The sequence below is a fragment of the Xiphophorus hellerii genome, chromosome 13, assembly GCF_003331165.1.
Source record: "Xiphophorus hellerii strain 12219 chromosome 13, Xiphophorus_hellerii-4.1, whole genome shotgun sequence".
NCBI lineage: Eukaryota > Metazoa > Chordata > Actinopteri > Cyprinodontiformes > Poeciliidae > Xiphophorus > Xiphophorus hellerii.
In genome coordinates, this window is record NC_045684.1 from 9,021,543 (window position 1) to 9,046,500 (window position 24,958).

The window sequence follows — 24,958 nt, forward strand, 5'->3', positions numbered from 1 at the left end:
ATGTTTAGTTTGATGCTGCATAAGGAAACAAACCTAAACTTCCACCTGAGGCCTTCAGGAACCATACACTGCAAAACACTAAATATGACAAAGTATATTTCTCTAGTTTCTGGTTGAAATTTCTTAGTATGCTTGAAATAAGACAAAACTAACTTACAGGTAACTTTTCACCAAGATAAATAAGCTTTTAAATAAATAATTATTGAATATACATAAAGTACTAGTTCCACAGTATTTATCAGACTTCTAATGTCTGAAAAATGCCTTGTGATGATGAATTATCCATCAACCAAGTAACAACCAGTTTATAGTTTGCATTTATAAAATAACGTTTGAAACAAAATGAGTTCTTAAACCATAAGACACATTTTTACATACATGTTTGCACATTTATAAGTCAATTTTTGACTAAAAAAACCCCCATACGATAACAGTGATTAGCCACATTGCTATAGTGTGATTAATCTGATTAAATATGTAAATAAGCCAAATGAACTGGGAAATATTAAAGTTTACGTTACTATAAATACGCTTAGTAAAGTAAAAATGCAGATTAAGTTGCAGTTTCTATTTCTGTGCATGTAATAAATGTGAGGTGACGATCAGAGTATTTTAATATGAATAAAATTAGCAGCCATCTTGTTATCAGTTCTCAGGGTTTGTAGTTAATCTCATTCATCTGAACTCTTAGAATCATTTCTGTCATACCTCACACATGCAGAAGTCTAGATTATTCTACGTATGGCCATGTTCTGCGTTGTTCTACTTTGTTCTGTTGTTGCCATATTTTGGAGTGAGACACTGTAAAACTGAGTTTTTAACTGCATTGGTTTTATTTTTATTTCCATCCATTGTGGCCGTAGCAGAGACTGTTGGTTCTGGTTCTCTGTCCTGAGTCGCAGATCGATCCGAGTCTGTTTTTAACTCACTGTGACTGTTAGTACATGTTGTATGTTGGATGACATTAATCCATCATTAATCTGTCAGACTTTTGAAGTTTTGCAGTAAACACTAACAACAGGAAGTCAACCCGTTGTGTGTGTCTGCAGGTTGGTACAACCGACTCTTCATAAACTTCATCCTGCGGCGCCACATCTTCTTCTTCATGCTGCAGACGTACTTCCCCACCATGCTGATGGTCGTCCTGTCCTGGGTTTCCTTCTGGATCGACCGCAGAGCCGTTCCCGCCCGCGTGTCTCTGGGTAACGCACGCATTGTAACCTCCATCGCAGTGTGGCTGCTGCTTTGGGTTATTTCTTCCTTTAAATAATGACGTTATGATGTCACCACCTCCCACACCTTTACATTGAGTCTATCTGAGCAGAGATTTGAAGTATTCCTGGATAAACTGGAATTTTTTGGTTAAGTGTGTAAAATTATAGTTTCCTTGAATAGTAAATTATTCTTGGTAGTTAAATTACTATTATACTATGATAATAGCATCACACCAGAAAATATAGTAGTTTATTACATTAATGAGAAGTTTGTTTATGATAAAAATGGCTAAACTGATTTTTTTAAAGGTATTTAGGATTTTTTCTGTTATTCTAAGGATTATTTTCATTATTTTCTTAGGAATAAGCAGAAGATATATTCTAAAAGCACAGAAAAACTGTTAAAACTCTTTTTGTTGCGTTACAAACTGCAGTATTAACATTATTTTAGCTCTCTTCTTTCCTTACTGCAAGCCAAACAGATGCACAGCGCCCTCTGTCGGACCTTGGTGAGAATGACAGTGATTAGGCTGAGGCAGTAAAGTCTGACAGAACCGTTTGCTGTGTCCTCCTGCAGGTATAACCACCGTCCTCACCATGTCCACCATCATCACCGGAGTGTCCTCATCCATGCCTCAGGTCTGGACGTCTCCATGGAGACGGACACTTTCTCCGACTCTCATACCGACTCTCGTTATTTTCTGGTTCAGAGTTTCTGTCTTAGCTTTCTAAAGAAATCAGTGAGATAGAAAAATGGAAAGATAATCACCTTGGAAATTATACTAAATTGAATAGCATATAACTTTATACTTTCATAATTCAGCTAAAAAACTTGAACCTAGCTTTTTAAAGAGGTTTCGGTTAGAATCAGTCCAGTTTTACTCTTCAGATGTTTATATTTGACTCTTTTTCTCTGTAACTTCTGCTACACATGCCATCTGACCTTCCAAAAAAAGATTTTTAGCTGAATAACGCAATAAAAGTTTGACTAGAAGTAAACATGGGGTTAAAAAGGAGGCGTGTTTTACTGTGCAGGTGTCCTACGTGAAAGCTGTGGACATCTACCTGTGGACCAGCTTCCTGTTTGTCTTCCTATCTGTCATCGAATATGCTGCCGTCAACTACTGCACCACCCTGGAGGAGATGAGGAAGATGAGGAGGGGGAAGGTCAGGACGGAGACGCTGTTTCAAAACCACAACAAAAATCTACAGAATTATGGCTTACTTTGTCTCCCCCCTGTGGTCACACTTTGACATTACAAGTAATTTCTCATTTTAGAAAAATAAAAAATTCAAAGCTCTTGACAAAACCTCTTCTTTGTCAAGAGCTTTGAGGTTCATTTTAATTTTGAGATGGAACTGAATATCAGATTTTTTTTGTTTTCCTTCACATTTTGAACTATTAACAGCTGAATTTAAAAGCAAGAGCATCTAAAGATCTAATGTTTTGATTAATTTACTTTTATTTATTTAACAATGTTAAATAAATACTCCATGTAATAAATATTAAATTAGATTGAAATATGAGGGGGGTTTATTCAAGCAAGGGGAATATTTCTAGTGAGTGATGAATTAAAAATGAAATGCTTATTGCTATCATTGTTTGAAATTCTGTGGGAAATAATTAGAAAATAGTTTAACAGGATTAAGGCACATTTAGATTCCTTCCATTTTATATGTTGAAGGTTATTAGCATGTAATAATAATAATGGTAATGTTATTTGAGTGACACATACACATTTGGGCTATGTATTTTGATTTATTTGAATATATTAAAACAATCTCAATATTTCTTTATGTAATTTTTGTATAGCCATAATTTTATAGCTATATTTTTAGATTTTCTTTATTTTCTTAACTATGAATAAAATCATAAAAGTAAAGGCAAAGTAACTAATAGCTTCACATCATATAATTATGAATTACTCAGAAATTTTGATATTTAGATATTTTTATTTCATAAAACAAATAATTTCTTGCCCCTTTCCAGATCCCCTCCACCTTCAACGCCAGCCAGGCCATGGCCTTTGATGGCTGTTTCCATGACAACGACATTGAACTGACCACCTTTCCTCGGATGGCGCCGACACTGACCTCCGACCCCCCTTACGGCCCCGAGCCTGAACTCGGACCCGCGGCCGCCGGAGGGGACGCGTCTGCGGCGGCAGCGGTCGGTGCGGGAGAACGTGGAGCTGCTGGTGAACACAGCTACATGATCGACTCGTACTCACGCCTGGCCTTCCCGCTGTCCTACCTGCTCTTCAACACCGTCTACTGGAGCCTGTACTGCTGACCGGATCCATGTTGACTGGATCTGTGCTGCACAGTCTGCAGGGCGAGTCGGACTGATTCAATCAGCCAAACGCTTAACATCCCGGCAGTACAGCATTTCTTTTTTTGGATTTTTTAAACTGTGTGTGTTTTCTTTTTGTCTTTTGTCATAATCAAATGTTATGATATTTTGTGTATAAGAGCTAAAATAAAGTTGAATTCATGTAAAAATGGCTTCCTGTAAAACGTCCATTTTGATTGAGGGGATAAAACAAACATGTTAGCTATAAATTCTTGTCACCATATGGGACCTTAGGCAGAACTGTGGAATATGGAAAAGGGGGTGGAGCTTAAAAACAGTTATGGATAATTGATTACTAATCACTGAGATGTGTTTAAGGACAAACTGAAGCTCAAACACACCTTGTCAGATTGTAACGCAATTATTTATTTTACACATAAATCGATGGTAAGAAAATAATAAAATCAAGCCTAATAATAATGTTCTCATTTCTCTATAAAAATAAACATTTTAGAAACGTGTTTGTGTTTAAAATCAAGCATTTCTGCCAAAAGCATCAACGTACAAAACTCTGAAGATACTTGGATAAAACATTTAATTTCCCTTTGAAATAATATAATATAATATAATATAATATAATATAATATAATATAATATAATATAATAATTTGTTTGCTTTGTGCGCCTACAGGTGAGTGTACGCGCGCGCCCAATCAGCGAATGTTGTCATTTCTCCAGGCGGTCCCTCGCCATGTTTCCATAGCAACCGCAGAATTTAGGTATGAGCAGCAAAGTGTCAACGGTTGACGCTTTCATGGACGCTAACGCGGAGAAAGTCCCACTGCGACGAACACGGTGCGAGAAAACCTCTAACCCGGCGTGACTTGAGCCCACGGAGGAGGCGGGAAGGAGGATCCAGGTGAGTTTCTGAATCCGGGAAAACGAGCCGAACCGAACCGAGCTGCTCTCTGCCGAGCTGAGCGCCAAAAGGTTAGCAACAGCTGGAACCGTTAGCCTAATAGACGTTGAGCGGGGGAATAATTGACTAACTATTGAACAGAAGAGGTTGTTTTTAAAAAAAGAGAAAGAGAAAACAAACAAACGGGTGTATTGACTTGGGTTAGCTTGACCCAGAGTGGCGGAAGCGGTGATTTTGTTTTTGCTCGTTTCTCTTTAAGGTTTTTGTGTTGTTTACTTTCAGCTGTCTGAGTTAAATCGGCTGTTTGAAACGGAGAACTGACGCTAAGCGTATCAAACCACACCAATGATTAATATTTACACCTAAAGACCTGGAAATGTTTGAGACTAGTCCGTTTCTTAGGATTTTAAACTGGGAATATGTTTAAAAATGTGTTTATATAAAGGCCAGGTCACTTCAAGTTAGCTTGAAAGTGACACAGCCGTTAAAAATCAGTTACTGAACTCCAGATTTGTGATCAGTTAAAAACTTTTACACAGTTCCTGTTACATTTTTATGGTCTATATGTTACTTGGCCAGCAAAATACTGCAGATTAAATAAAAATAAAAACGTTACAAATCATCTGCGCCAGTTAAATCTTATGAAACTTGCTCTTGTTTTAGGTCAGTTTTTATGCAAATGTTTTAATAAATGTTTGTATTTTCTTTTTTCCAAACAGGTTTCTTGTAAATAAGTTTTATCTCACTGGGACAACAATAAATCAAAATTAAAGCTGCAAGCAGCCTCGGGCGGCCCTCGCAGCAAGCGCCGCTCCGGCCTATTGGCCACCGCGGGGGTTCCGGCCACCGCAGAAGCTCTCGCGCGTTTTCCAGAGCCGCAGCCCGCTCCCCACCGCGGAAGCTCTGCCGCAGTTTCCAGCACCGCCGCCCGCCAGCCGCCGCGGAAGCTGTCGCGCATTTTCCCCGCCCGTCCACCGGGCGACACGCGTGAATGCGTTCGGCGGCGCTCCCCGACGACTGTCAAAAAATCTGGTGCAGATCGGTCGATGCGTCGAGGAGATACGGCCGATGTATCAACTTAGGGGACGCAGTGGAGTCAAATTACATCTCAAACCCGTCGGGCTCTTTAGAGGTGAACAAAGGTCATACATATCCAGTTTGGCGCCAATCGGATGATCCATGTGTGAATTAGAGCCAAACGTATGTATATGGCGAGGGACTGATATTCGCCATTTGGCCACGCCCACACGGTTCAGCCAGAAGCGAGCATTGACAGAGTTTATCATCCGAATTACCTTGATTAGGTCAAGAGAGCCATAAACGGAGCTTTCCAAGGAAAAAAACGGCACTTCCTGTTCCGAGGGGGCGGGGCTTAGATGACGTCATAATATGATGACATAGGGTCGTCAGGGATCCCACCAGGGTCACTCGTGCAAAGTTTGGTGCAGAAGCTATCGACCGTTCACAGCAAAATATGAGACTTCCTGTTGTCAGGGGGCGTGGCCTAAGTGATGTCATCATTTGACCATTGGATATTATTGGACACAAGATGATAATCCATAACTGAACGTTTGGTGTCTGTCATTCCGTAGGGCAATGCTGCCCTCTGGTGTCGAATTACTGAAATAATGAAACTATTTCAGTAATTTCAGTAATTCGACACCAGAGGGCAGCATTGCCCTACGGAATGACAAAGGATCCCCTTTGTAATTACATATTACACAGTCGATCACAGGGGAACTTTGAGCCTGCTAACCCCCCTTCAACATGCTCCAAAACTCACCAATTTGATAACTTTAAATCAGACATGCCTTATGATCAGACTGACCGAGTTTGAAGCCGATCAATCGAAATCCCTAGGAGGAGTTCGATCAAATACGAAGGCTGTAAAGTCAAAATCGAGGTCAAATGAAATTCAATCTAAAATGGCCGACTTCCTGTTGGGTTTAGAGCATGGCTTAAGAGACTTTTTTGTACGTCCGACAAGATACACATGTGTACCAAGTTTCGTAATTCTAGTTTAAACATGGCTTGGGGCTGTTTTAAATACTCTAGGGGTCACTATAGAGAAATTAGGCCACGCCCACCAAATTTTGTTATGAATTCCTGTCGGGGGCTGGATAAGGATCCATCCTAGTGAGTTTGGAGCAGCTCACCCCGAAACTGTGGAATTCAGAGCCAAACGAAATTCGACGGCGTTCGCAACGCCGCCACGCCCACCTGCTACATCGAAGCCAGTCGGGGTTGGAATCCACAACACACCAATATGTTTCTGTCTCTGGACACAGTTTCATGTTGATTAGTCAAAGGGCTAAGATAGCGACCGTTCACAGTAAAACATGACACTTCCTGTTCTCAGGGGGCGTGGCCTACTTAAAAAAATAATTTCACCACAGGGTATTTTAGGACACCCGATGACGATCAATCAATGAAAGTTTGGTCCCTCTCTGTGTTTTTGTATAGGAAATATAAGAGTTTCGTGTTTCATGGCGAGTAGGTGAACTTTGACCCCTGGTAACCCCCCTTCAGCAAGCTCATACAGTCACCAATTTGATAACTTTAAATCAGACATGCCTTATGATCAGACTGACCGAGTTTGAAGCCGATCAATCGAAATCCCTAGGAGGAGTTCGATCAAATGCAAAGGCTGTAAACGTCAAACTCGAGGTCCAAAATGGACCTTCAATACAAAATGGCCGACTTCCTGTTGGGTTTCGACCATGGCTCATAGACTTTTTTGTACGTCCTGACAAGATACACATGTACCAAGTTTCGTAATTCTAGGATAAAGCATGGCTGGGGCTGTTCATTTAAAATACTCTAGGGGTCGCTATAGAGAAATTAGGCCACGCCCACCAAATTTTGTTATGAATTCCTGTCGGTGGGTGGATAAGGATCCATCCTAGTGAGTTTGGAGCAGCTGGGCCCGAAATTGTGGAATTCAGAGCCAAACGAAATTCGACGGCGTTCGCAACGCCGCCACGCCCACCTGCTTCATCGCAGCCGGTCGGGGTTGGATTACTCAACACACCAACATGTCTTCTGTCTCTGGACACAGTTTCATGTTGATTAGGTCAAAGGGCTAAGATAGCGACCGTTCACAGTAAAACATGACACTTCCTGTTCTCAGGGGGCGTGGCCTACGTTAATGTCATCATTTGACCAGGGTATTGTAGGGCACCCGATGACGATCAATCAATGAAAGTTTGGTCCCTCTATGTGTTTTTATAGGAAATATAAGAGTTTCGTGTTTCATGGCGAGTAGGTGAACTTTGACCCCTGCTAACCCCCCTTCAACATGCTCCAAAACTCACCAATTTGATAACTTTAAATCAAACATGCCTTATGATCAGACTGACCGAGTTTGAAGCCGATCAATCAAAATCCCTAGGAGGAGTTCGATCAAATACGAAGGCTGTAAACGTCAAAATCGAGGTAAAAAATGGACTTTCAATACAAAATGGCCGACTTCCTGTGATAGTTGGCTTATAACATTAAATGTAAGTTCTGAGTCTTTTGGTGAGCTCTACAAGTGTACCAAATTTCATGTCTCTACGATGAAGTACGTTCATACCATTGTGTCAACAGAAAATTGCTAGTTGCCGCCGTTGAGCAATTTTTTTGCGATTTTTGCGACAACCTTAAAATTCAAAATTTTAATTTTTCTAGTCGCGACCGCCAAGTTTGGTGAGTTTTTGAATATGATAAAGCCCCCAAAAAGGCACACGAAGAGGGGGGCAGAATAATAATTAAAGCTGCAAGCAGCCTCGGGCGGCCCTCGCAGCAAGCGCCGCTCCGGCCTATTGGCCACCGCGGGGGTTCCGGCCACCGCAGAAGCTCTCGCGTTTTCCAGAGCCGCAGCCCTCCCCACCGCAGAAGCTCTGCCGCAGTTTCCAGCACCGCCGCCCGCTAGCCGCCGCAGAAGCTGTCGCGCATTTTCCCGCCCGTCCACCGGGCGACAGGCGTGAATGCGTTCGGCGGCGCTCCCCGACGACTGTCAAAAAATCTGGTGCAGATCGGTCGATGCGTCGAGGAGATACGGCCGATGTATTAACTTAGGGGGCGCAGTGGAGCCAAATTACATCTCAAACCCGTGGGCTCTTTAGAGGTGAACAAAGGTCATACATATCCAGTTTGGCGCCAATCGGATGATCCATGTGTGAATTAGAGCCAAACGTATGAATATGGCGAGGGACTGATTCGCCATTTGGCCACGCCCACACGGTTCAGCCAGCAGCGAGCAATGACAGAGCTCATCATCCGAATCATCTTGATTAGGTCAAGAGAGCCATAAACGGAGCTTTCCAAGGAAAAAAACGGCACTTCCTGTTCCGAGGGGGCGGGGCTTAGATGACGTCATAATGTGATGACGTAGGATTGACGGGCAAGCCTCCAGGATCACTCAGGCCAAGTTTGATGCAGCTCGGTCAAAATATGTGGAATGTAGAGGCAAACGTATACGAACGGCGTTGCCGCCATTGAAAACTCTTGGCACTTTAAAGCAAGCGAGATCAACTTCCTATCTGTCATCCAACACAGAATCACCTTGATTAGGTCAAGAGAGCCATAGATGAAAGTTTCCAAGGAAAAAAATAGCACTTCCTGTTCTGAGGGGGCGGGGCTTAGATGACGTCATAATCTGATGACATAGAATTTTCAGACATCACACCAGCATCACTCAAGCCAAGTTTGGTGCAGCTCGGTCGAAACATGTGGAATCTAGAAGCAAAAGTATGGCATCGGCGTTACAGGTCACTTCGCCACGCCGCCACGCCCAGCTGCTATCTCAAAGCCGGTCAGGGTTGGAAACCTCAACACACCAACATGTCTTCTGTCTCTGGACACAGGTTCATGTTGATTAGGTCAAAGGGCTAAGAGAGCGACCGTTCACAGTAAAACATGACACTTCCTGTTCTCAGGGGGCGTGGCCTACGTGATGTCATCATTTGACCATATGGTATTGTAGGCCACCTGATGACGATCAATCACTGAAAGTTTGGAGTCTCTGTGATTTTTGTGTTAGAAATACCAATTTTTCATTTTTTCCGTGTATTACAAAATCGAAGAATTTCATCTGCAGGGCAATGCTGCCCTCTGGTGTCGAATTACTGAAATAATGAAACTATTTCAGTGGCCAGCAGAGGGCAGCATTGCCCTACAAACGACGAACATGTACTGTTTATTATGTAATTACACAGAAGATCTCTCTAATTCATTCTGAGGGGGCGGGGCTTAGATGACGTCATAATATGATGACATAGCATTGTCAGGTATCACACCAGGATGAGTCAGGCCAAGTTTGGTGCAGCTCGGTCGAAACATGTGGAATCTAGAAGCAAACGTATGGCATCGGCGTTACAGGTCACTTCGCCACGCCGCCACACCCAGCTGCTTCATCGCAGCCGGTCAGGGCTTGAATCCACAACACACCAACATGTCTTCTGTCTCTGGACACAGTTTCATGTTGATTAGGTCAAAGGGCTAAGATAGCGACCGTTCACAGTAAAACATGACACTTCCTGTTCTCAGGGGGCGTGGCCTAAGCGATGTCATAATTTCACCACAGGGTATTTTAGGACACTATTGTTGATCAATAACTGAAAATTTGGTGTCTCTGTGAGTTTCTGTGCAGGATATATAAGAGTTTCGTGTTTCATGGCGAGTAGGTGAACTTTGACCCCTGGTAACCCCCCTTCAGCAAGCTCATACAGTCACCAATTTGATAACTTTAAATCAGACATGCCTTATGATCAGACTGACCGAGTTTGAAGCCGATCAATCGAAATCCCTAGGAGGAGTTCGATCAAATGCAAAGGCTGTAAACGTCAAACTCGAGGTCCAAAATGGACCTTCAATACAAAATGGCCGACTTCCTGTTGGGTTTCGACCATGGCTGTAATAGACTTTTTTGTACGTCCTGACAAGATACACATATGTACCAAGTTTCGTAATTCTAGGATAAAGCATGGCTTGGGGCTGTTCATTTAAAATACTCTAGGGGTCGCTATAGAAAATTAGGCCACGCCCACCAAATTTGTTATGATTCCTGTCGGGGTGGATAAGGATCCATCCTAGTGAGTTTGGAGCAGCTCACCCCGAAATTGTGGAATTCAGAGCCAAACGAAATTCGATGGCGTTCGCAACGCCGCCACGCCCACCTGCTTCATCGCAGCCGGTCGGGGTTGGAATCCACAACACACCAACTTGTCTTCTGTCTCTGGACACAGTTTCATGTTGATTAGGTCAAAGGGCTAAGATAGCGACCGTTCACAGTAAAACATGACACTTCCTGTTCTCAGGGGGCGTGGCCTAATAAATTTCACTGCAGGGTATTGTAGGGCAGATGACGATCAATCACTGAAAGTTTGGTCCCTCTATGTGTTTTTGTATAGGAAATATAAGAGTTTTGTTTCATGGCGTGTAGGTGAACTTTGACCCCTGCTAACCCCCCTTCAACATGCTCCAAAACTCACCAATTTGATAACTTTAAATCAACATGCCTTATGATCAGACTGACCGAGTTTGAAGCCGATCAATCGAAATCCCTAGGAGGAGTTCGATCAAATACGAAGGCTGTAAACGTCAATCAGGAAAAAAATGGACTTCAATCCAAATGGCCGACTTCCTGTGATAGTTGCTATAACATTAAATGTAATTCTGAGTCTTGGTGAGCTCTACAAGTGTACCAAATTTCAGTCTCTACGATGAATAGTAGTCATAGCACTTTTGAAAATTGCTAGTTGCCGCCGTTGAGCAATTTTTTTTGCGATTTTTGCGACTTAAAATTCAAAATTTTTAAACTAGTCGCGACCGCCAAGTTTGGTGAGTTTTTGAATATGATAAAGCCCCCAAAAAGGCACACGAAGAGGTGGGAAGAATAATAATAATAATAAACAGTACAGATACAATAGGCCTTCGCAGCGCTTTGCTGCTCGGGCCTAATTAAAGCTGCAAGCAGCCTCGGGCGGCCCTCGCAGCAAGCGCCGCTCCGGCCTATTGGCCACCGCGGGGGTTCCGGCCAGCGCAGAAGCTCTCGCGCGTTTTCCAGAGCCGCAGCCCGCTCCCCACCGCAGAAGCTCTGCCGCAGTTTCCAGCATCGCCGCCCGCTAGCCGCCGCAGAAGCTGTCGCGCGTTTTCCCCGCCGTCCACCGGGCGACAGGCGTGAATGCGTTCGGCGGCGCTCCCCGACGACTGTCGAAAAATCTGGCGCAGATCGGTCGATGCGTCGAGGAGATACGGCCCATGTATTAACTTAGGGGGCGCAGTGGAGCCAAATTACATTTCAAACCCGTTGGGCTCTTTAGAGGTGAACAAAGGTCATACATATCCAGTTTGGCGCCAATCGGATGATCCATGCCTGAATAGAGCCAAACGTATGCATATGGCGAGGGACTGATATTCGCCATTTGGCCACGCCCACACGGTTCAGCCAGCAGCGAGCATTGACAGAGTTTATCATCCGAATCATCTTGATTAGGTCAAGAGAGCCATAAACGGAGCTTTCCAAGTAAAAAAACGGCACTTCCTGTTCTGAGGGGGCGGGGCTTAGATGACGTCATAATATGATGACATAGGGTCGTCAAGGATCCCACCAGGGTCACTCGTGCAAAGTTTGGTGCAGAAGCTATCGACCGTTCACAGTAAAATACAAGACTTCCTGTTGTCAGAGGGCGTGGCCTACGTGATGTCATCATTTGACCATTGGATATTATTCTACACCCGAGGATGATCAATAACTCAAACTTTGGTGTCTCTGTCAGTTTTTGTGTTAGAATTACAAATTATTTAATTTTTTCCTCTATAATTCAACATTGAACTGTCATTCCGTAGGGCAATGCTGCCCTCTGGTGTCGAATTACTGAAATTACTGAAATAGTTTCATTATTTCAGTAATTCGACACCAGAGGGCAGCATTGCCCTACACATGACAAAGCCCTTTGTATTACACAGTCGATCAAAATTGAACTCTGTCATTCCGTAGGGCAATGCTGCCCTCTGGTGTCGAATTACTGAAATTACTGAAATAGTTTCATTATTTCAGTAATTCGACACCAGAGGGCAGCATTGCCCTACACATGACAAAGCCCTTTGTATTACACAGTCGATCACAGGGGAACTTTGAGCCTTGCTAACCCCCCTTCAACATGCTCCAAAACTCACCAATTTGATAACTTTAAATCAGACATGCCTTATGATCAGACTGACCAAGTTTGAAGTCCATCAATCGAAATCCCTAGGAGGAGTTTTATCAAATACGAAGGCTGTAAACGTCAAAATCGAGGTCAAATGAACTTCAATCTAAAATGGCCGACTTCCTGTTGGGTTTAGAGCATGGCTCCAAGAGACTTTTTTGTACGTCCTGACAAGATACACATGTGTACCAAGTTTCGTAATTCTAAGCTAAAGCATGGCTTGGGGCTGATTTTTTGAAATATTCTAGGGGGCGATATAGAGAAATTAGGCCACGCCCACCAAATTTTGTTATGAATTCCTGTTGGCGGGTCAATAAGGATCCATCCTAGTGAGTTTGGAGCAGCTCACCCCGAAACTGTGGAATTCAGAGCCAAACGAAATTTGACGGCGTTCGCAACGCCGCCACGCCCACCTGCTTCATCGCAGCCGGTCGGGGTTGGAATCCACAACACACCAACATGTCTTCTGTCTCTGGACACAGTTTCATGTTGATTAGGTCAAAGGGCTAAGATAGCGACCGTTCACAGTAAAACATGACACTTCCTGTTCTCAGGGGGCGTGGCCTACGTAAAAAAATAATTTCACCACAGGGTATTTTAGGACACCCGATGACGATCAATCCCAAAAGTTTGGTCCCTCTATGTGTTTTTGTATAGGAAATATAAGAGTTTCGTGTTTCATGGCGAGTAGGTGAACTTTGACCCCTGGTAACCCCCCTTCAGCAAGCTCATACAGTCACCAATTTGATAACTTTAAATCAGACATGCCTTATGATCAGACTGACCAAGTTTGAAGCCGATCAATCGAAATCCCTAGGAGGAGTTCGATCAAATGCAAAGGCTGTAAACGTCAAACTCGAGGTCCAAAATGGACCTTCAATACAAAATGGCCGACTTCCTGTTGGGTTTAGAGCATGGCTCCAAGAGACTTTTTTGTACGTCCTGACAAGATACACATGTGTACCAAGTTTCGTAATTCTAGGTTAAAGCATGGCTTAGGGCTGTTCATTTAAAATACTCTAGGGGTCGCTATAGAGAAATTAGGCCACGCCCACCAAATTTTGTTATGAATTCCTGTCGGTGGGTGGATAAGGATCCATCCTAGTGAGTTTGGAGCAGCTGGGCCCGAAATTGTGGAATTCAGAGCCAAACGAAATTCGACGGCGTTCGCAACGCCGCCACGCCCACCTGCTTCATCGCAGCCGGTCGGGGTTGGATTACTCAACACACCAACATGTCTTCTGTCTCTGGACACAGTTTCATGTTGATTAGGTCAAAGGGCTAAGATAGCGACCGTTCACAGTAAAACATGACACTTCCTGTTCTCAGGGGGCGTGGCCTAAGCGATGTCATAATTTCACCACAGGGTATTTTAGGACACCTATTGTTGATCAATAACTGAAAATTTGGTGTCTCTGTGAGTTTCTGTGCAGGATATATAAGAGTTTCGTGTTTCATGGCGAGTAGGTGAACTTTGACCCCTGCTAACCCCCCTTCAACATGCTCCAAAACTCACCAATTTGATAACTTTAAATCAAACATGCCTTATGATCAGACTGACCAAGTTTGAAGCCGATCAATCAAAATCCCTAGGAGGAGTTCGATCAAATACGAAGGCTGTAAACGTCAAAATCGAGGTAAAAAATGGACTTTCAATACAAAATGGCCGACTTCCTGTGATAGTTGGCTTATAACATTAAATGTAAGTTCTGAGTCTTTTGGTGAGCTCTACAAGTGTACCAAATTTCATGTCTCTACGATGAAGTACGTTCATACCATTGTGTCAACAGAAAATTGCTAGTTGCCGCCGTTGAGCAATTTTTTGTGCGATTTTTGTGACAACCTTAAAATTCAAAATTTTGAATTTTTCTAGTCGCGACCGCCAAGTTTGGTGAGTTTTTGAATATGATAAAGCCCCCAAAAAGGCAATTCTTTGGGTGGAAGAATAATAAGAATAATAAAATTAAAGCTGCAAGCAGCCTCGGGCGGCCCTCGCAGCAAGCGCCGCTCCGGCCTATTGGCCACCGCGGGGGTTCCGGCCACCGCAGAAGCTCTCGCGCGTTTTCCAGAGCCGCAGCCCGCTCCCCACCGCGGAAGCTCTGCCGCAGTTTCCAGCACCGCCGCCCGCAGCCGCCGCAGAAGCTGTCGCGCATTTTCCCCGCCGTCCACCGGGCGACAGGCGTGAATGCGTTCGGCGGCGCTCCCCGACGACTGTCAAAAATCTGGGCAGATCGGTCGATGCATCGAGGAGATACGCCGATGTATTAACTTAGGGGGCGCAGTGGAGTCAAATTACATCTCAAACCCGTGGGCTCTTTAGAGGTGAACAAAGGTCATACATATCCAGTTTGGCGCCAATCGGATGATCCATGTGTGAATTAGAGCCAAACGTATGAATATGGCGAGGGACTGATATTCGCCGTTTGGCCACGCCCACACGGTTCAGCCAGCAGCGAGCATTGACAGAGTTTATCATCCGAATCATCTTGATTAGGTCAAGAGAGCCATAAACGAGCTTTCCAAGAAAAAAACGGCACTTCCTGTTCGAGGGGGGGGGCTTAGATGACGTCATAATGTGATGACGTAGGATCGACGGGCAAGCCTCCAGGATCACTCAGGTCAAGTTTGATGCGGCTCGGCTCGGTCAAAATATGTGGAATGTAGAGGCAAACGTATACGAATGGCGTTGCCGCCATTGAAAACTCTTGGCACTTTTAAAGCAAGCGAGATCAACTTCCTATCTGTCATCCAACACAGAATCACCTTGATTAGGTCAAGAGAGCCATAGATGAAAGTTTCCAAGGAAAAAAATAGCACTTCCTGTTCTGAGGGGGCGGGGCTTAGATGACGTCATAATCTGATGACATAGAATTTTCAGACATCACACCAGCATCACTCAAGCCAAGTTTGGTGCAGCTCGGTCGAAACATGTGGAATCTAGAAGCAAAAGTATGGCATCGGCGTTACAGGTCACTTCGCCACGCCGCCACGCCCAGCTGCTATCTCAAAGCCGGTCAGGGTTGGAAACCTCAACACACCAACATGTCTTCTGTCTCTGGACACAGTTTCATGTTGATTAGGTCAAAGGGCTAAGATAGCGACCGTTCACAGTAAAACATGACACTTCCTGTTCTCAGGGGGCGTGGCCTAAGCGATGTCATCATTTGACCATATGGTATTGTAGGACACCTGATGACGATCAATCACTGAAAGTTTGGAGTCTCTGTGAGTTTTTGTGTTAGAAATACCAATTTTTCATTTTTTCCTGTGTATTACAAAATCGAAGAATTTCATCTGCAGGGCAATGCTGCCCTCTGGTGTCGAATTACTGAAATAATGAAACTATTTCAGTGGCCAGCAGAGGGCAGCATTGCCCTACAAACGACGAACATGTACTGTTTATTATGTAATTACACAGAAGATCTTTCTAATTCATTCTGAGGGGGCGGGGCTTAGATGACGTCATAATATGATGACATAGCATTGTCAGGCATCACAACAGCATCACTGAGGCCAAGTTTGGTGCAGCTCGGTCGAAACATGTGGAATCTAGAAGCAAACGTATGGCATCGGCGTTACAGGTCACTTCGCCACGCCGCCACACCCAGCTGCTTCATCGCAGCCGGTCAGGGCTTGAATCCACAACACACCAACATGTCTTCTGTCTCTGGACACAGTTTCATGTTGATTAGGTCAAAGGGCTAAGATAGCGACCGTTCACAGTAAAACATGACACTTCCTGTTCTCAGGGGGCGTGGCCTAAGCGATGTCATAATTTCACCACAGGGTATTTTAGGACACCTATTGTTGATCAATAACTGAAAATTTGGTGTCTCTGTGAGTTTCTGTGCAGGATATATAAGAGTTTCGTGTTTCATGGCGAGTAGGTGAACTTTGACCCCTGGTAACCCCCCTTCAGCAATCTCAGACAGTCACCAATTTGATAACTTTAAATCAGACATGCCTTATGATCAGACTGACCGAGTTTGAAGCCGATCAATCGAAATCCCTAGGAGGAGTTCGATCAAATGCAAAGGCTGTAAACGTCAAAATCGAGGTCAAATGAACTTCAATCTAAAATGGCCGACTTCCTGTTGGGTTTCGACCATGGCTGTAATAGACTTTTTTGTACGTCCTGACAAGATACACATGTGTACCAAGTTTCGTAATTCTAGGTTAAAGCATGGCTTAGGGCTGTTCATTTAAAATACTCTAGGGGTCGCTATAGAGAAATTAGGCCACGCCCACCAAATTTTGTTATGAATTCCTGTCGGTGGGTGGATAAGGATCCATCCTAGTGAGTTTGGAGCAGCTGGGCCCGAAATTGTGGAATTCAGAGCCAAACGAAATTCGACGGCGTTCGCAACGCCGCCACGCCCACCTGCTTCATCGCAGCCGGTCGGGGTTGGAGTCCACAACACACCAACATGTCTTCTGTCTTTGGACACAGTTTCATGTTGATTAGGTCAAAGGGCTAAGATAGCGACCGTTCACAGTAAAACATGACACTTCCTGTTCTCAGGGGGCGTGGCCTAAGCGATGTCATAATTTCACCACAGGGTATTTTAGGACACCTATTGTTGATCAATAACTGAAAATTTGGTGTCTCTGTGAGTTTCTGTGCAGGATATATAAGAGTTTCGTGTTTCATGGCGAGTAGGTGAACTTTGACCCCTGCTAACCCCCCTTCAACATGCTCCAAAACTCACCAATTTGATAACTTTAAATCAGACATGCCTTATGATCAGACTGACCGAGTTTGAAGCCGATCAATCAAAATCCCTAGGAGGAGTTCGATCAAATACGAAGGCTGTAAACGTCAAAATCGAGGTAAAAAATGGACTTTCAATACAAAATGGCCGACTTCCTGTGATAGTTGGCTTATAACATTAAATGTAAGTTCTGAGTCTTTTGGTGAGCTCTACAAGTGTACCAAATTTCATGTCTCTACGATGAAGTACGTTCATACCATTGTGTCAACAGAAAATTGCTAGTTGCTGCCGTTCAGCAATTTTTTTTGCGATTTTTGCGACAACCTTAAAATTCAAAATTTTAAATTTTCTAGTCGCGACCGCCAAGTTTGGTGAGTTTTTGAATATGATAAAGCCCCCAAAAAGGCACACGAAGAGGTGGGAAGAATCGTAATAATAATAATAATTAAAGCTGCAAGCAGCCTCGGGCGGCCCTCGCAGCAAGCGCCGCTCCGGCCTATTGGCCACCGCGGGGGTTCCGGCCACCGCAGAAGCTCTCGCGCGTTTTCCAGAGCCGCAGCCCGCTCCCCACCGCAGAAGCTCCGCCGCAGTTTCCAGCACCGCCGCCCGCCAGCCGCCGCAGAAGCTGTCGCGCGTTTTCCCCGCCCGTCCACCGGGCGACAGGCGTGAATGCGTTCGGCGGCGCTCCCCGACGACTGTCGAAAAATCTGGCGCAGATCGGTCGATGCGTCGAGGAGATACGGCCGATGTATTAACTTAGGGGGCGCAGTGGAGTCAAATTACATCTCAAACCCGTTGGGCTCTTTAGAGGTGAACAAAGGTCATACATATCCAGTTTGGCGCCAATCGGATGATCCATGTGTGAATTAGAGCCAAACGTATGTATATGGCGAGGGACTGATATTCGCCGTTTGGCCACGCCCACACGGTTCAGCCAGCAGCGAGCATTGACAGAGTTTATCATCCGAATCATCGTGATTAGGTCAAGAGAGCCATAAACAGAGCTATCCAAGGAAAAAAAACGGCACTTCCTGTTGTGAGGGGGCGGGGCTTAGATGACGTCATAATGTGATGACGTAGGATTGACGGGCAAGCCTCCAGGATCACTCAGGCCAAGTTTGATGCAGCTCGGTCAAAATATGTGGAATGTAGAGGCAAACGTATACGAATGGCGTTGCCGCCATTGAAAACTCTTGGCACTTTAAAGCAAGCGAGATCAACTTCCTATCTGTCATCCAACACAGAATCACCTTGATTAGGTCAAGAGAGCCATAGATGAAAGTTTCCAAGGAAAAAAATAGCACTTCCTGTTCTGAGGGGGCGGGGCTTAGATGACGTCATAATCTGATGACATAGAATTTTCAGACATCACACCAGCATCACTCAAGCCAAGTTTGGTGCAGCTCGGTCGAAACATGTGGAATCTAGAAGCAAAAGTATGGCATCGGCGTTACAGGTCACTTCGCCACGCCGCCACGCCCAGCTGCTATCTCAAAGCCGGTCAGGGTTGGAAACCTCAACACACCAACATGTCTTCTGTCTCTGGACACAGTTTCATGTTGATTAGGTCAAAGGGCTAAGATAGCGACCGTTCACAGTAAAACATGACACTTCCTGTTCTCAGGGGGCGTGGCCTACGTAAAAAAATAATTTCACCACAGGGTATTTTAGGACACCCGATGACGATCAATCCCAGAAAGTTTGGTCCCTCTATGTGTTTTTGTATAGGAAATATAAGAGTTTCGTGTTTCATGGCGAGTAGGTGAACTTTGACCCCTGGTAACCCCCCTTCAGCAAGCTCATACAGTCACCAATTTGATAACTTTAAATCAGACATGCCTTATGATCAGACTGACCGAGTTTGAAGCCGATCAATCGAAATCCCTAGGAGGAGTTCGATCAAATGCAAAGGCTGTAAACGTCAAACTCGAGGTCCAAAATGGACCTTCAATACAAAATGGCCGACTTCCTGTTGGGTTTAGAGCATGGCTCCAAGAGACTTTTTTGTACGTCCTGACAAGATACACATGTGTACCAAGTTTCGTAATTCTAAGCTAAAGCATGGCTTGGGGCTGAGTTTTTGAAATATTCTAGGGGGCGATATAGAGAAATTAGGCCACGCCCACCAAATTTTGTTATGAATTCCTGTCGGTGGGTGGATAAGGATCCATCCTAGTGAGTTAGGAGGAGCTGGGCCCGAAATTGTGGAATTCAGAGCCAAACGAAATTCGACGGCGTTCGCAACGCCGCCACGCCCACCTGCTTCATCGCAGCCGGTCGGGGTTGGATTACTCAACACACCAACATGTCTTCTGTCTCTGGACACAGTTTCATGTTGATTAGGTCAAAGGGCTAAGATAGCGACCGTTCACAGTAAAACATGACACTTCCTGTTCTCAGGGGGCGTGGCCTACTTAAAAAAATAATTTCACCACAGGGTATTTTAGGACACCCGATGACAATCAATCAATGAAAGTTTGGTCCCTCTCTGTGTTTTTGTATAGGAAATATAAGAGTTTCGTGTTTCATGGCGAGTAGGTGAACTTTGACCCCTGCTAACCCCCCTTCAACATGCTCCAAAACTCACCAATTTGATAACTTTAAATCAGACATGCCTTATGATCAGACTGACCGAGTTTGAAGCCGATCAATCAAAATCCCTAGGAGGAGTTCGATCAAATACGAAGGCTGTAAACGTCAAAATCGAGGTAAAAAATGGACTTTCAATACAAAATGGCCGACTTCCTGTGATAGTTGGCTTATAACATTAAATGTAAGTTCTGAGTCTTTTGGTGAGCTCTACAAGTGTACCAAATTTCATGTCTCTACGATGAAGTACGTTCATACCATTGTGTCAACAGAAAATTGCTAGTTGCCGCCGTTGAGCAATTTTTTTTGCGATTTTTGTGACAACCTTAAAATTCAAAATTTTGAATTTTTCTAGTCGCGACCGCCAAGTTTGGTGAGTTTTTGAATATGATAAAGCCCCCAAAAAGGCACACGAAGAGGTGGGAAGAATAATAATAATAAACAGTACAGATACAATAGGCCTTCGCAGCGCTTTGCTGCTCGGGCCTAATAAACAGTACAGATACAATAGGCCTTCGCAGCGCTTTGCTGCTCGGGCCTAATAATAATAAACAGTACAGATACAATAGAGCCTTCGCAGCGCTTTGCTGCTCGGGCCTAATAATTAAAGCTGCAAGCAGCCTCGGGCGGCCCTCGCAGCAAGCGCCGCTCCGGCCTATTGGCCACCGCGGGGGTTCCGGCCAGCGCAGAAGCTCTCGCACGTTTTCCAGAGCCGCAGCCCGCTCCCCACCGCAGAAGCTCTGCCGCAGTTTCCAGCATCGCCGCCCGCTAGCCGCCGCAGAAGCTGTCGCGCGTTTTCCCCGCCTGTCCACCGGGCGACAGGCGTGAATGCGTTCGGCGGCGCTCCCCCGACGACTGTCGAAAAATCTGGCGCAGATCGGTCGATGCGTCGAGGAGATACAACCCATGTATTAACTTAGGGGGCGCAGTGGAGCCAAATTACATTTCAAACCCGTTGGGCTCTTTAGAGGTGAACAAAGGTCATACATATCCAGTTTGGCGCCAATCGGATGATCCATGCCTGAATAAGAGCCAAACGTATGCATATGGCGAGGGACTGATATTCGCCATTTGGCCACGCCACACGGTTCAGCCAGCAGCGAGCATTGACAGAGTTTATCATCCGAATCATCTTGATTAGGTCAAGAGAGCCATAAACGGAGCTTTCCAAGTAAAAAAACGGCACTTCCTGTTCTGAGGGGGCGGGGCTTAGATGACGTCATAATATGATGACATAGGGTCGTCAAGGATCCCACCAGGGTCACTCGTGCAAAGTTTGGTGCAGAAGCTATCGACCGTTCACAGTAAAATACAAGACTTCCTGTTGTCAGAGGGCGTGGCCTACGTGATGTCATCATTTGACCATTGGATATTATTCTACACCCGAGGATGATCAATAACTCAAACTTTGGTGTCTCTGTCAGTTTTTGTGTTAGAATTACAAATTATTTAATTTTTTCCTCTATAATTCAACATTGAACTGTCATTCCGTAGGGCAATGCTGCCCTCTGGTGTCGAATTACTGAAATTACAGAAATAGTTTCATTATTTCAGTAATTCGACACCAGAGGGCAGCATTGCCCTACACATGACAAAGCCCTTTGTATTACACAGTCGATCACAGGGGAACTTTGAGCCTTGCTAACCCCCCTTCAACATGCTCCAAAACTCACCAATTTGATAACTTTAAATCAGACATGCCTTATGATCAGACTGACCAAGTTTGAAGTCGATCAATCGAAATCCCTAGGAGGAGTTTGATCAAATACGAAAGCTGTAAACGTCAAAATCGAGGTCAAATGAACTTCAATCTAAAATGGCCGACTTCCTGTTGGGTTTAGAGCATGGCTCCAAGAGACTTTTTTGTACGTCCTGACAAGATACACATGTGTACCAAGTTTCGTAATTCTAAGCTAAAGCATGGCTTGGGGCTGAGTTTTTGAAATATTCTAGGGGGCGATATAGAGAAATTAGGCCACGCCCTCCAAATTTTGTTATGAATTCCTGTTGGCGGGTCAATAAGGATCCATCCTAGTGAGTTTGGAGCAGCTCACCCCGAAACTGTGGAATTCAGAGCCAAACGAAATTTGACGGCGTTCGCAACGCCGCCACGCCCACCTGCTTCATCGCAGCCGGTCGGGGTTGGAGTCCACAACACACCAACATGTCTTCTGTCTCTGGACACAGTTTCATGTTGATTAGGTCAAAGGGCTAAGATAGCGACCGTTCACAGTAAAACATGACACTTCCTGTTCTCAGGGGGCGTGGCCTACGTAAAAAAATAATTTCACCACAGGGTATTTTAGGACACCCGATGACGATCAATCCCAGAAAGTTTGGTCCCTCTATGTGTTTTTGTATAGGAAATATAAGAGTTTCGTGTTTCATGGCGAGTAGGTGAACTTTGACCCCTGGTAACCCCCCTTCAGCAAGCTCATACAGTCACCAATTTGATAACTTTAAATCAGACATGCCTTATGATCAGACTGACCAAGTTTGAAGCCGATCAATCGAAATCCCTAGGAGGAGTTCGATCAAATGCAAAGGCTGTAAACGTCAAACTCGAGGTCCAAAATGGACCTTCAATACAAAATGGCCGACTTCCTGTTGGGTTTAGAGCATGGCTCCAAGAGACTTTTTTGTACGTCCTGACAAGATACACATGTGTACCAAGTTTCGTAATTCTAGGATAAAGCATGGCATGGGGCTGTTCATTTAAAATACTCTAGGGGTCGCTATAGAGAAATTAGGCCACGCCCACCAAATTTTGTTATGAATTCCTGTCGGTGGGTGGATAAGGATCCATCCTAGTGAGTTAGGAGGAGCTGGGCCCGAAATTGTGGAATTCAGAGCCAAACGAAATTCGACGGCGTTCGCAACGCCGCCACGCCCACCTGCTTCATCGCAGCCGGTCGGGGTTGGATTACTCAACACACCAACATGTCTTCTGTCTCTGGACACAGTTTCATGTTGATTAGGTCAAAGGGCTAAGATAGCGACCGTTCACAGTAAAACATGACACTTCCTGTTCTCAGGGGGCGTGGCCTACTTAAAAAAATAATTTCACCACAGGGTATTTTAGGACACCCGATGACAATCAATCAATGAAAGTTTGGTCCCTCTCTGTGTTTTTGTATAGGAAATATAAGAGTTTCGTGTTTCATGGCGAGTAGGTGAACTTTGACCCCTGCTAACCCCCCTTCAACATGCTCCAAAACTCACCAATTTGATAACTTTAAATCAGACATGCCTTATGATCAGACTGACCGAGTTTGAAGCCGATCAATCAAAATCCCTAGGAGGAGTTCGATCAAATACGAAGGCTGTAAACGTCAAAATCGAGGTAAAAAATGGACTTTCAATACAAAATGGCCGACTTCCTGTGATAGTTGGCTTATAACATTAAATGTAAGTTCTGAGTCTTTTGGTGAGCTCTACAAGTGTACCAAATTTCATGTCTCTACGATGAAGTACGTTCATACCATTGTGTCAACAGAAAATTGCTAGTTGCCGCCGTTGAGCAATTTTTTTTGCGATTTTTGTGACAACCTTAAAATTCAAAATTTTGAATTTTTCTAGTCGCGACCGCCAAGTTTGGTGAGTTTTTGAATATGATAAAGCCCCCAAAAAGGCAATTCATTTGGGTGGAAGAATAATAAGAATAATAATAATAATTAAAGCTGCAAGCAGCCTCGGGCGGCCCTCGCAGCAAGCGCCGCTCCGGCCTATTGGCCACCGCGGGGGTTCCGGCCAGCGCAGAAGCTCTCGCACGTTTTCCAGAGCCGCAGCCCGCTCCCCACCGCAGAAGCTCTGCCGCAGTTTCCAGCATCGCCGCCCGCTAGCCGCCGCAGAAGCTGTCGCGCGTTTTCCCCGCCTGTCCACCGGCGACAGGCGTGAATGCGTTCGGCGGCGCTCCCCGACGACTGTCGAAAAATCTGGCGCAGATCGGTCGATGCGTCGAGGAGATACAACCCATGTATTAACTTAGGGGGCGCAGTGGAGCCAAATTACATTTCAAACCCGTTGGGCTCTTTAGAGGTGAACAAAGGTCATACATATCCAGTTTGGCGCCAATCGGATGATCCATGCCTGAATAAGAGCCAAACGTATGCATATGGCGAGGGACTGATATTCGCCATTTGGCCACGCCCACACGGTTCAGCCAGCAGCGAGCATTGACAGAGTTTATCATCCGAATCATCTTGATTAGGTCAAGAGAGCCATAAACGGAGCTTTCCAAGTAAAAAAAACGGCACTTCCTGTTCTGAGGGGGCGGGGCTTAGATGACGTCATAATATGATGACATAGGGTCGTCAAGGATCCCACCAGGGTCACTCGTGCAAAGTTTGGTGCAGAAGCTATCGACCGTTCACAGTAAAATACAAGACTTCCTGTTGTCAGAGGGCGTGGCCTACGTGATGTCATCATTTGACCATTGGATATTATTCTACACCCGAGGATGATCAATAACTCAAACTTTGGTGTCTCTGTCAGTTTTTGTGTTAGAATTACAAATTATTTAATTTTTTCCTCTATAATTCAACATTGAACTGTCATTCCGTAGGGCAATGCTGCCCTCTGGTGTCGAATTACTGAAATTACAGAAATAGTTTCATTATTTCAGTAATTCGACACCAGAGGGCAGCATTGCCCTACACATGACAAAGCCCTTTGTATTACACAGTCGATCACAGGGGAACTTTGAGCCTTGCTAACCCCCCTTCAACATGCTCCAAAACTCACCAATTTGATAACTTTAAATCAGACATGCCTTATGATCAGACTGACCAAGTTTGAAGTCGATCAATCGAAATCCCTAGGAGGAGTTTGATCAAATACGAAAGCTGTAAACGTCAAAATCGAGGTCAAATGAACTTCAATCTAAAATGGCCGACTTCCTGTTGGGTTTAGAGCATGGCTCCAAGAGACTTTTTTGTACGTCCTGACAAGATACACATGTGTACCAAGTTTCGTAATTCTAAGCTAAAGCATGGCTTGGGGCTGAGTTTTTGAAATATTCTAGGGGGGCGATATAGAGA

The 24,958-nt window shown here is 44.7% G+C and overlaps 1 protein-coding gene across 1 annotated transcript; it reads left to right on the top strand.

Moving 5' to 3' along the window:
* The first annotated feature begins 950 nt into the window (after positions 1-950).
* LOC116731648 (gamma-aminobutyric acid receptor subunit rho-3-like) lies at positions 951-3,507 on the top strand. The gene is made up of 4 exons (XM_032581463.1): positions 951-1,202; positions 1,792-1,853; positions 2,250-2,381; positions 3,205-3,507. Exons 1-4 carry the CDS (start codon positions 1,106-1,108, stop codon positions 3,505-3,507), a joined length of 594 nt encoding a protein of 197 aa, XP_032437354.1. The 5' UTR covers positions 951-1,105.
* The last annotated feature ends 21,451 nt before the right edge of the window (positions 3,508-24,958 follow it).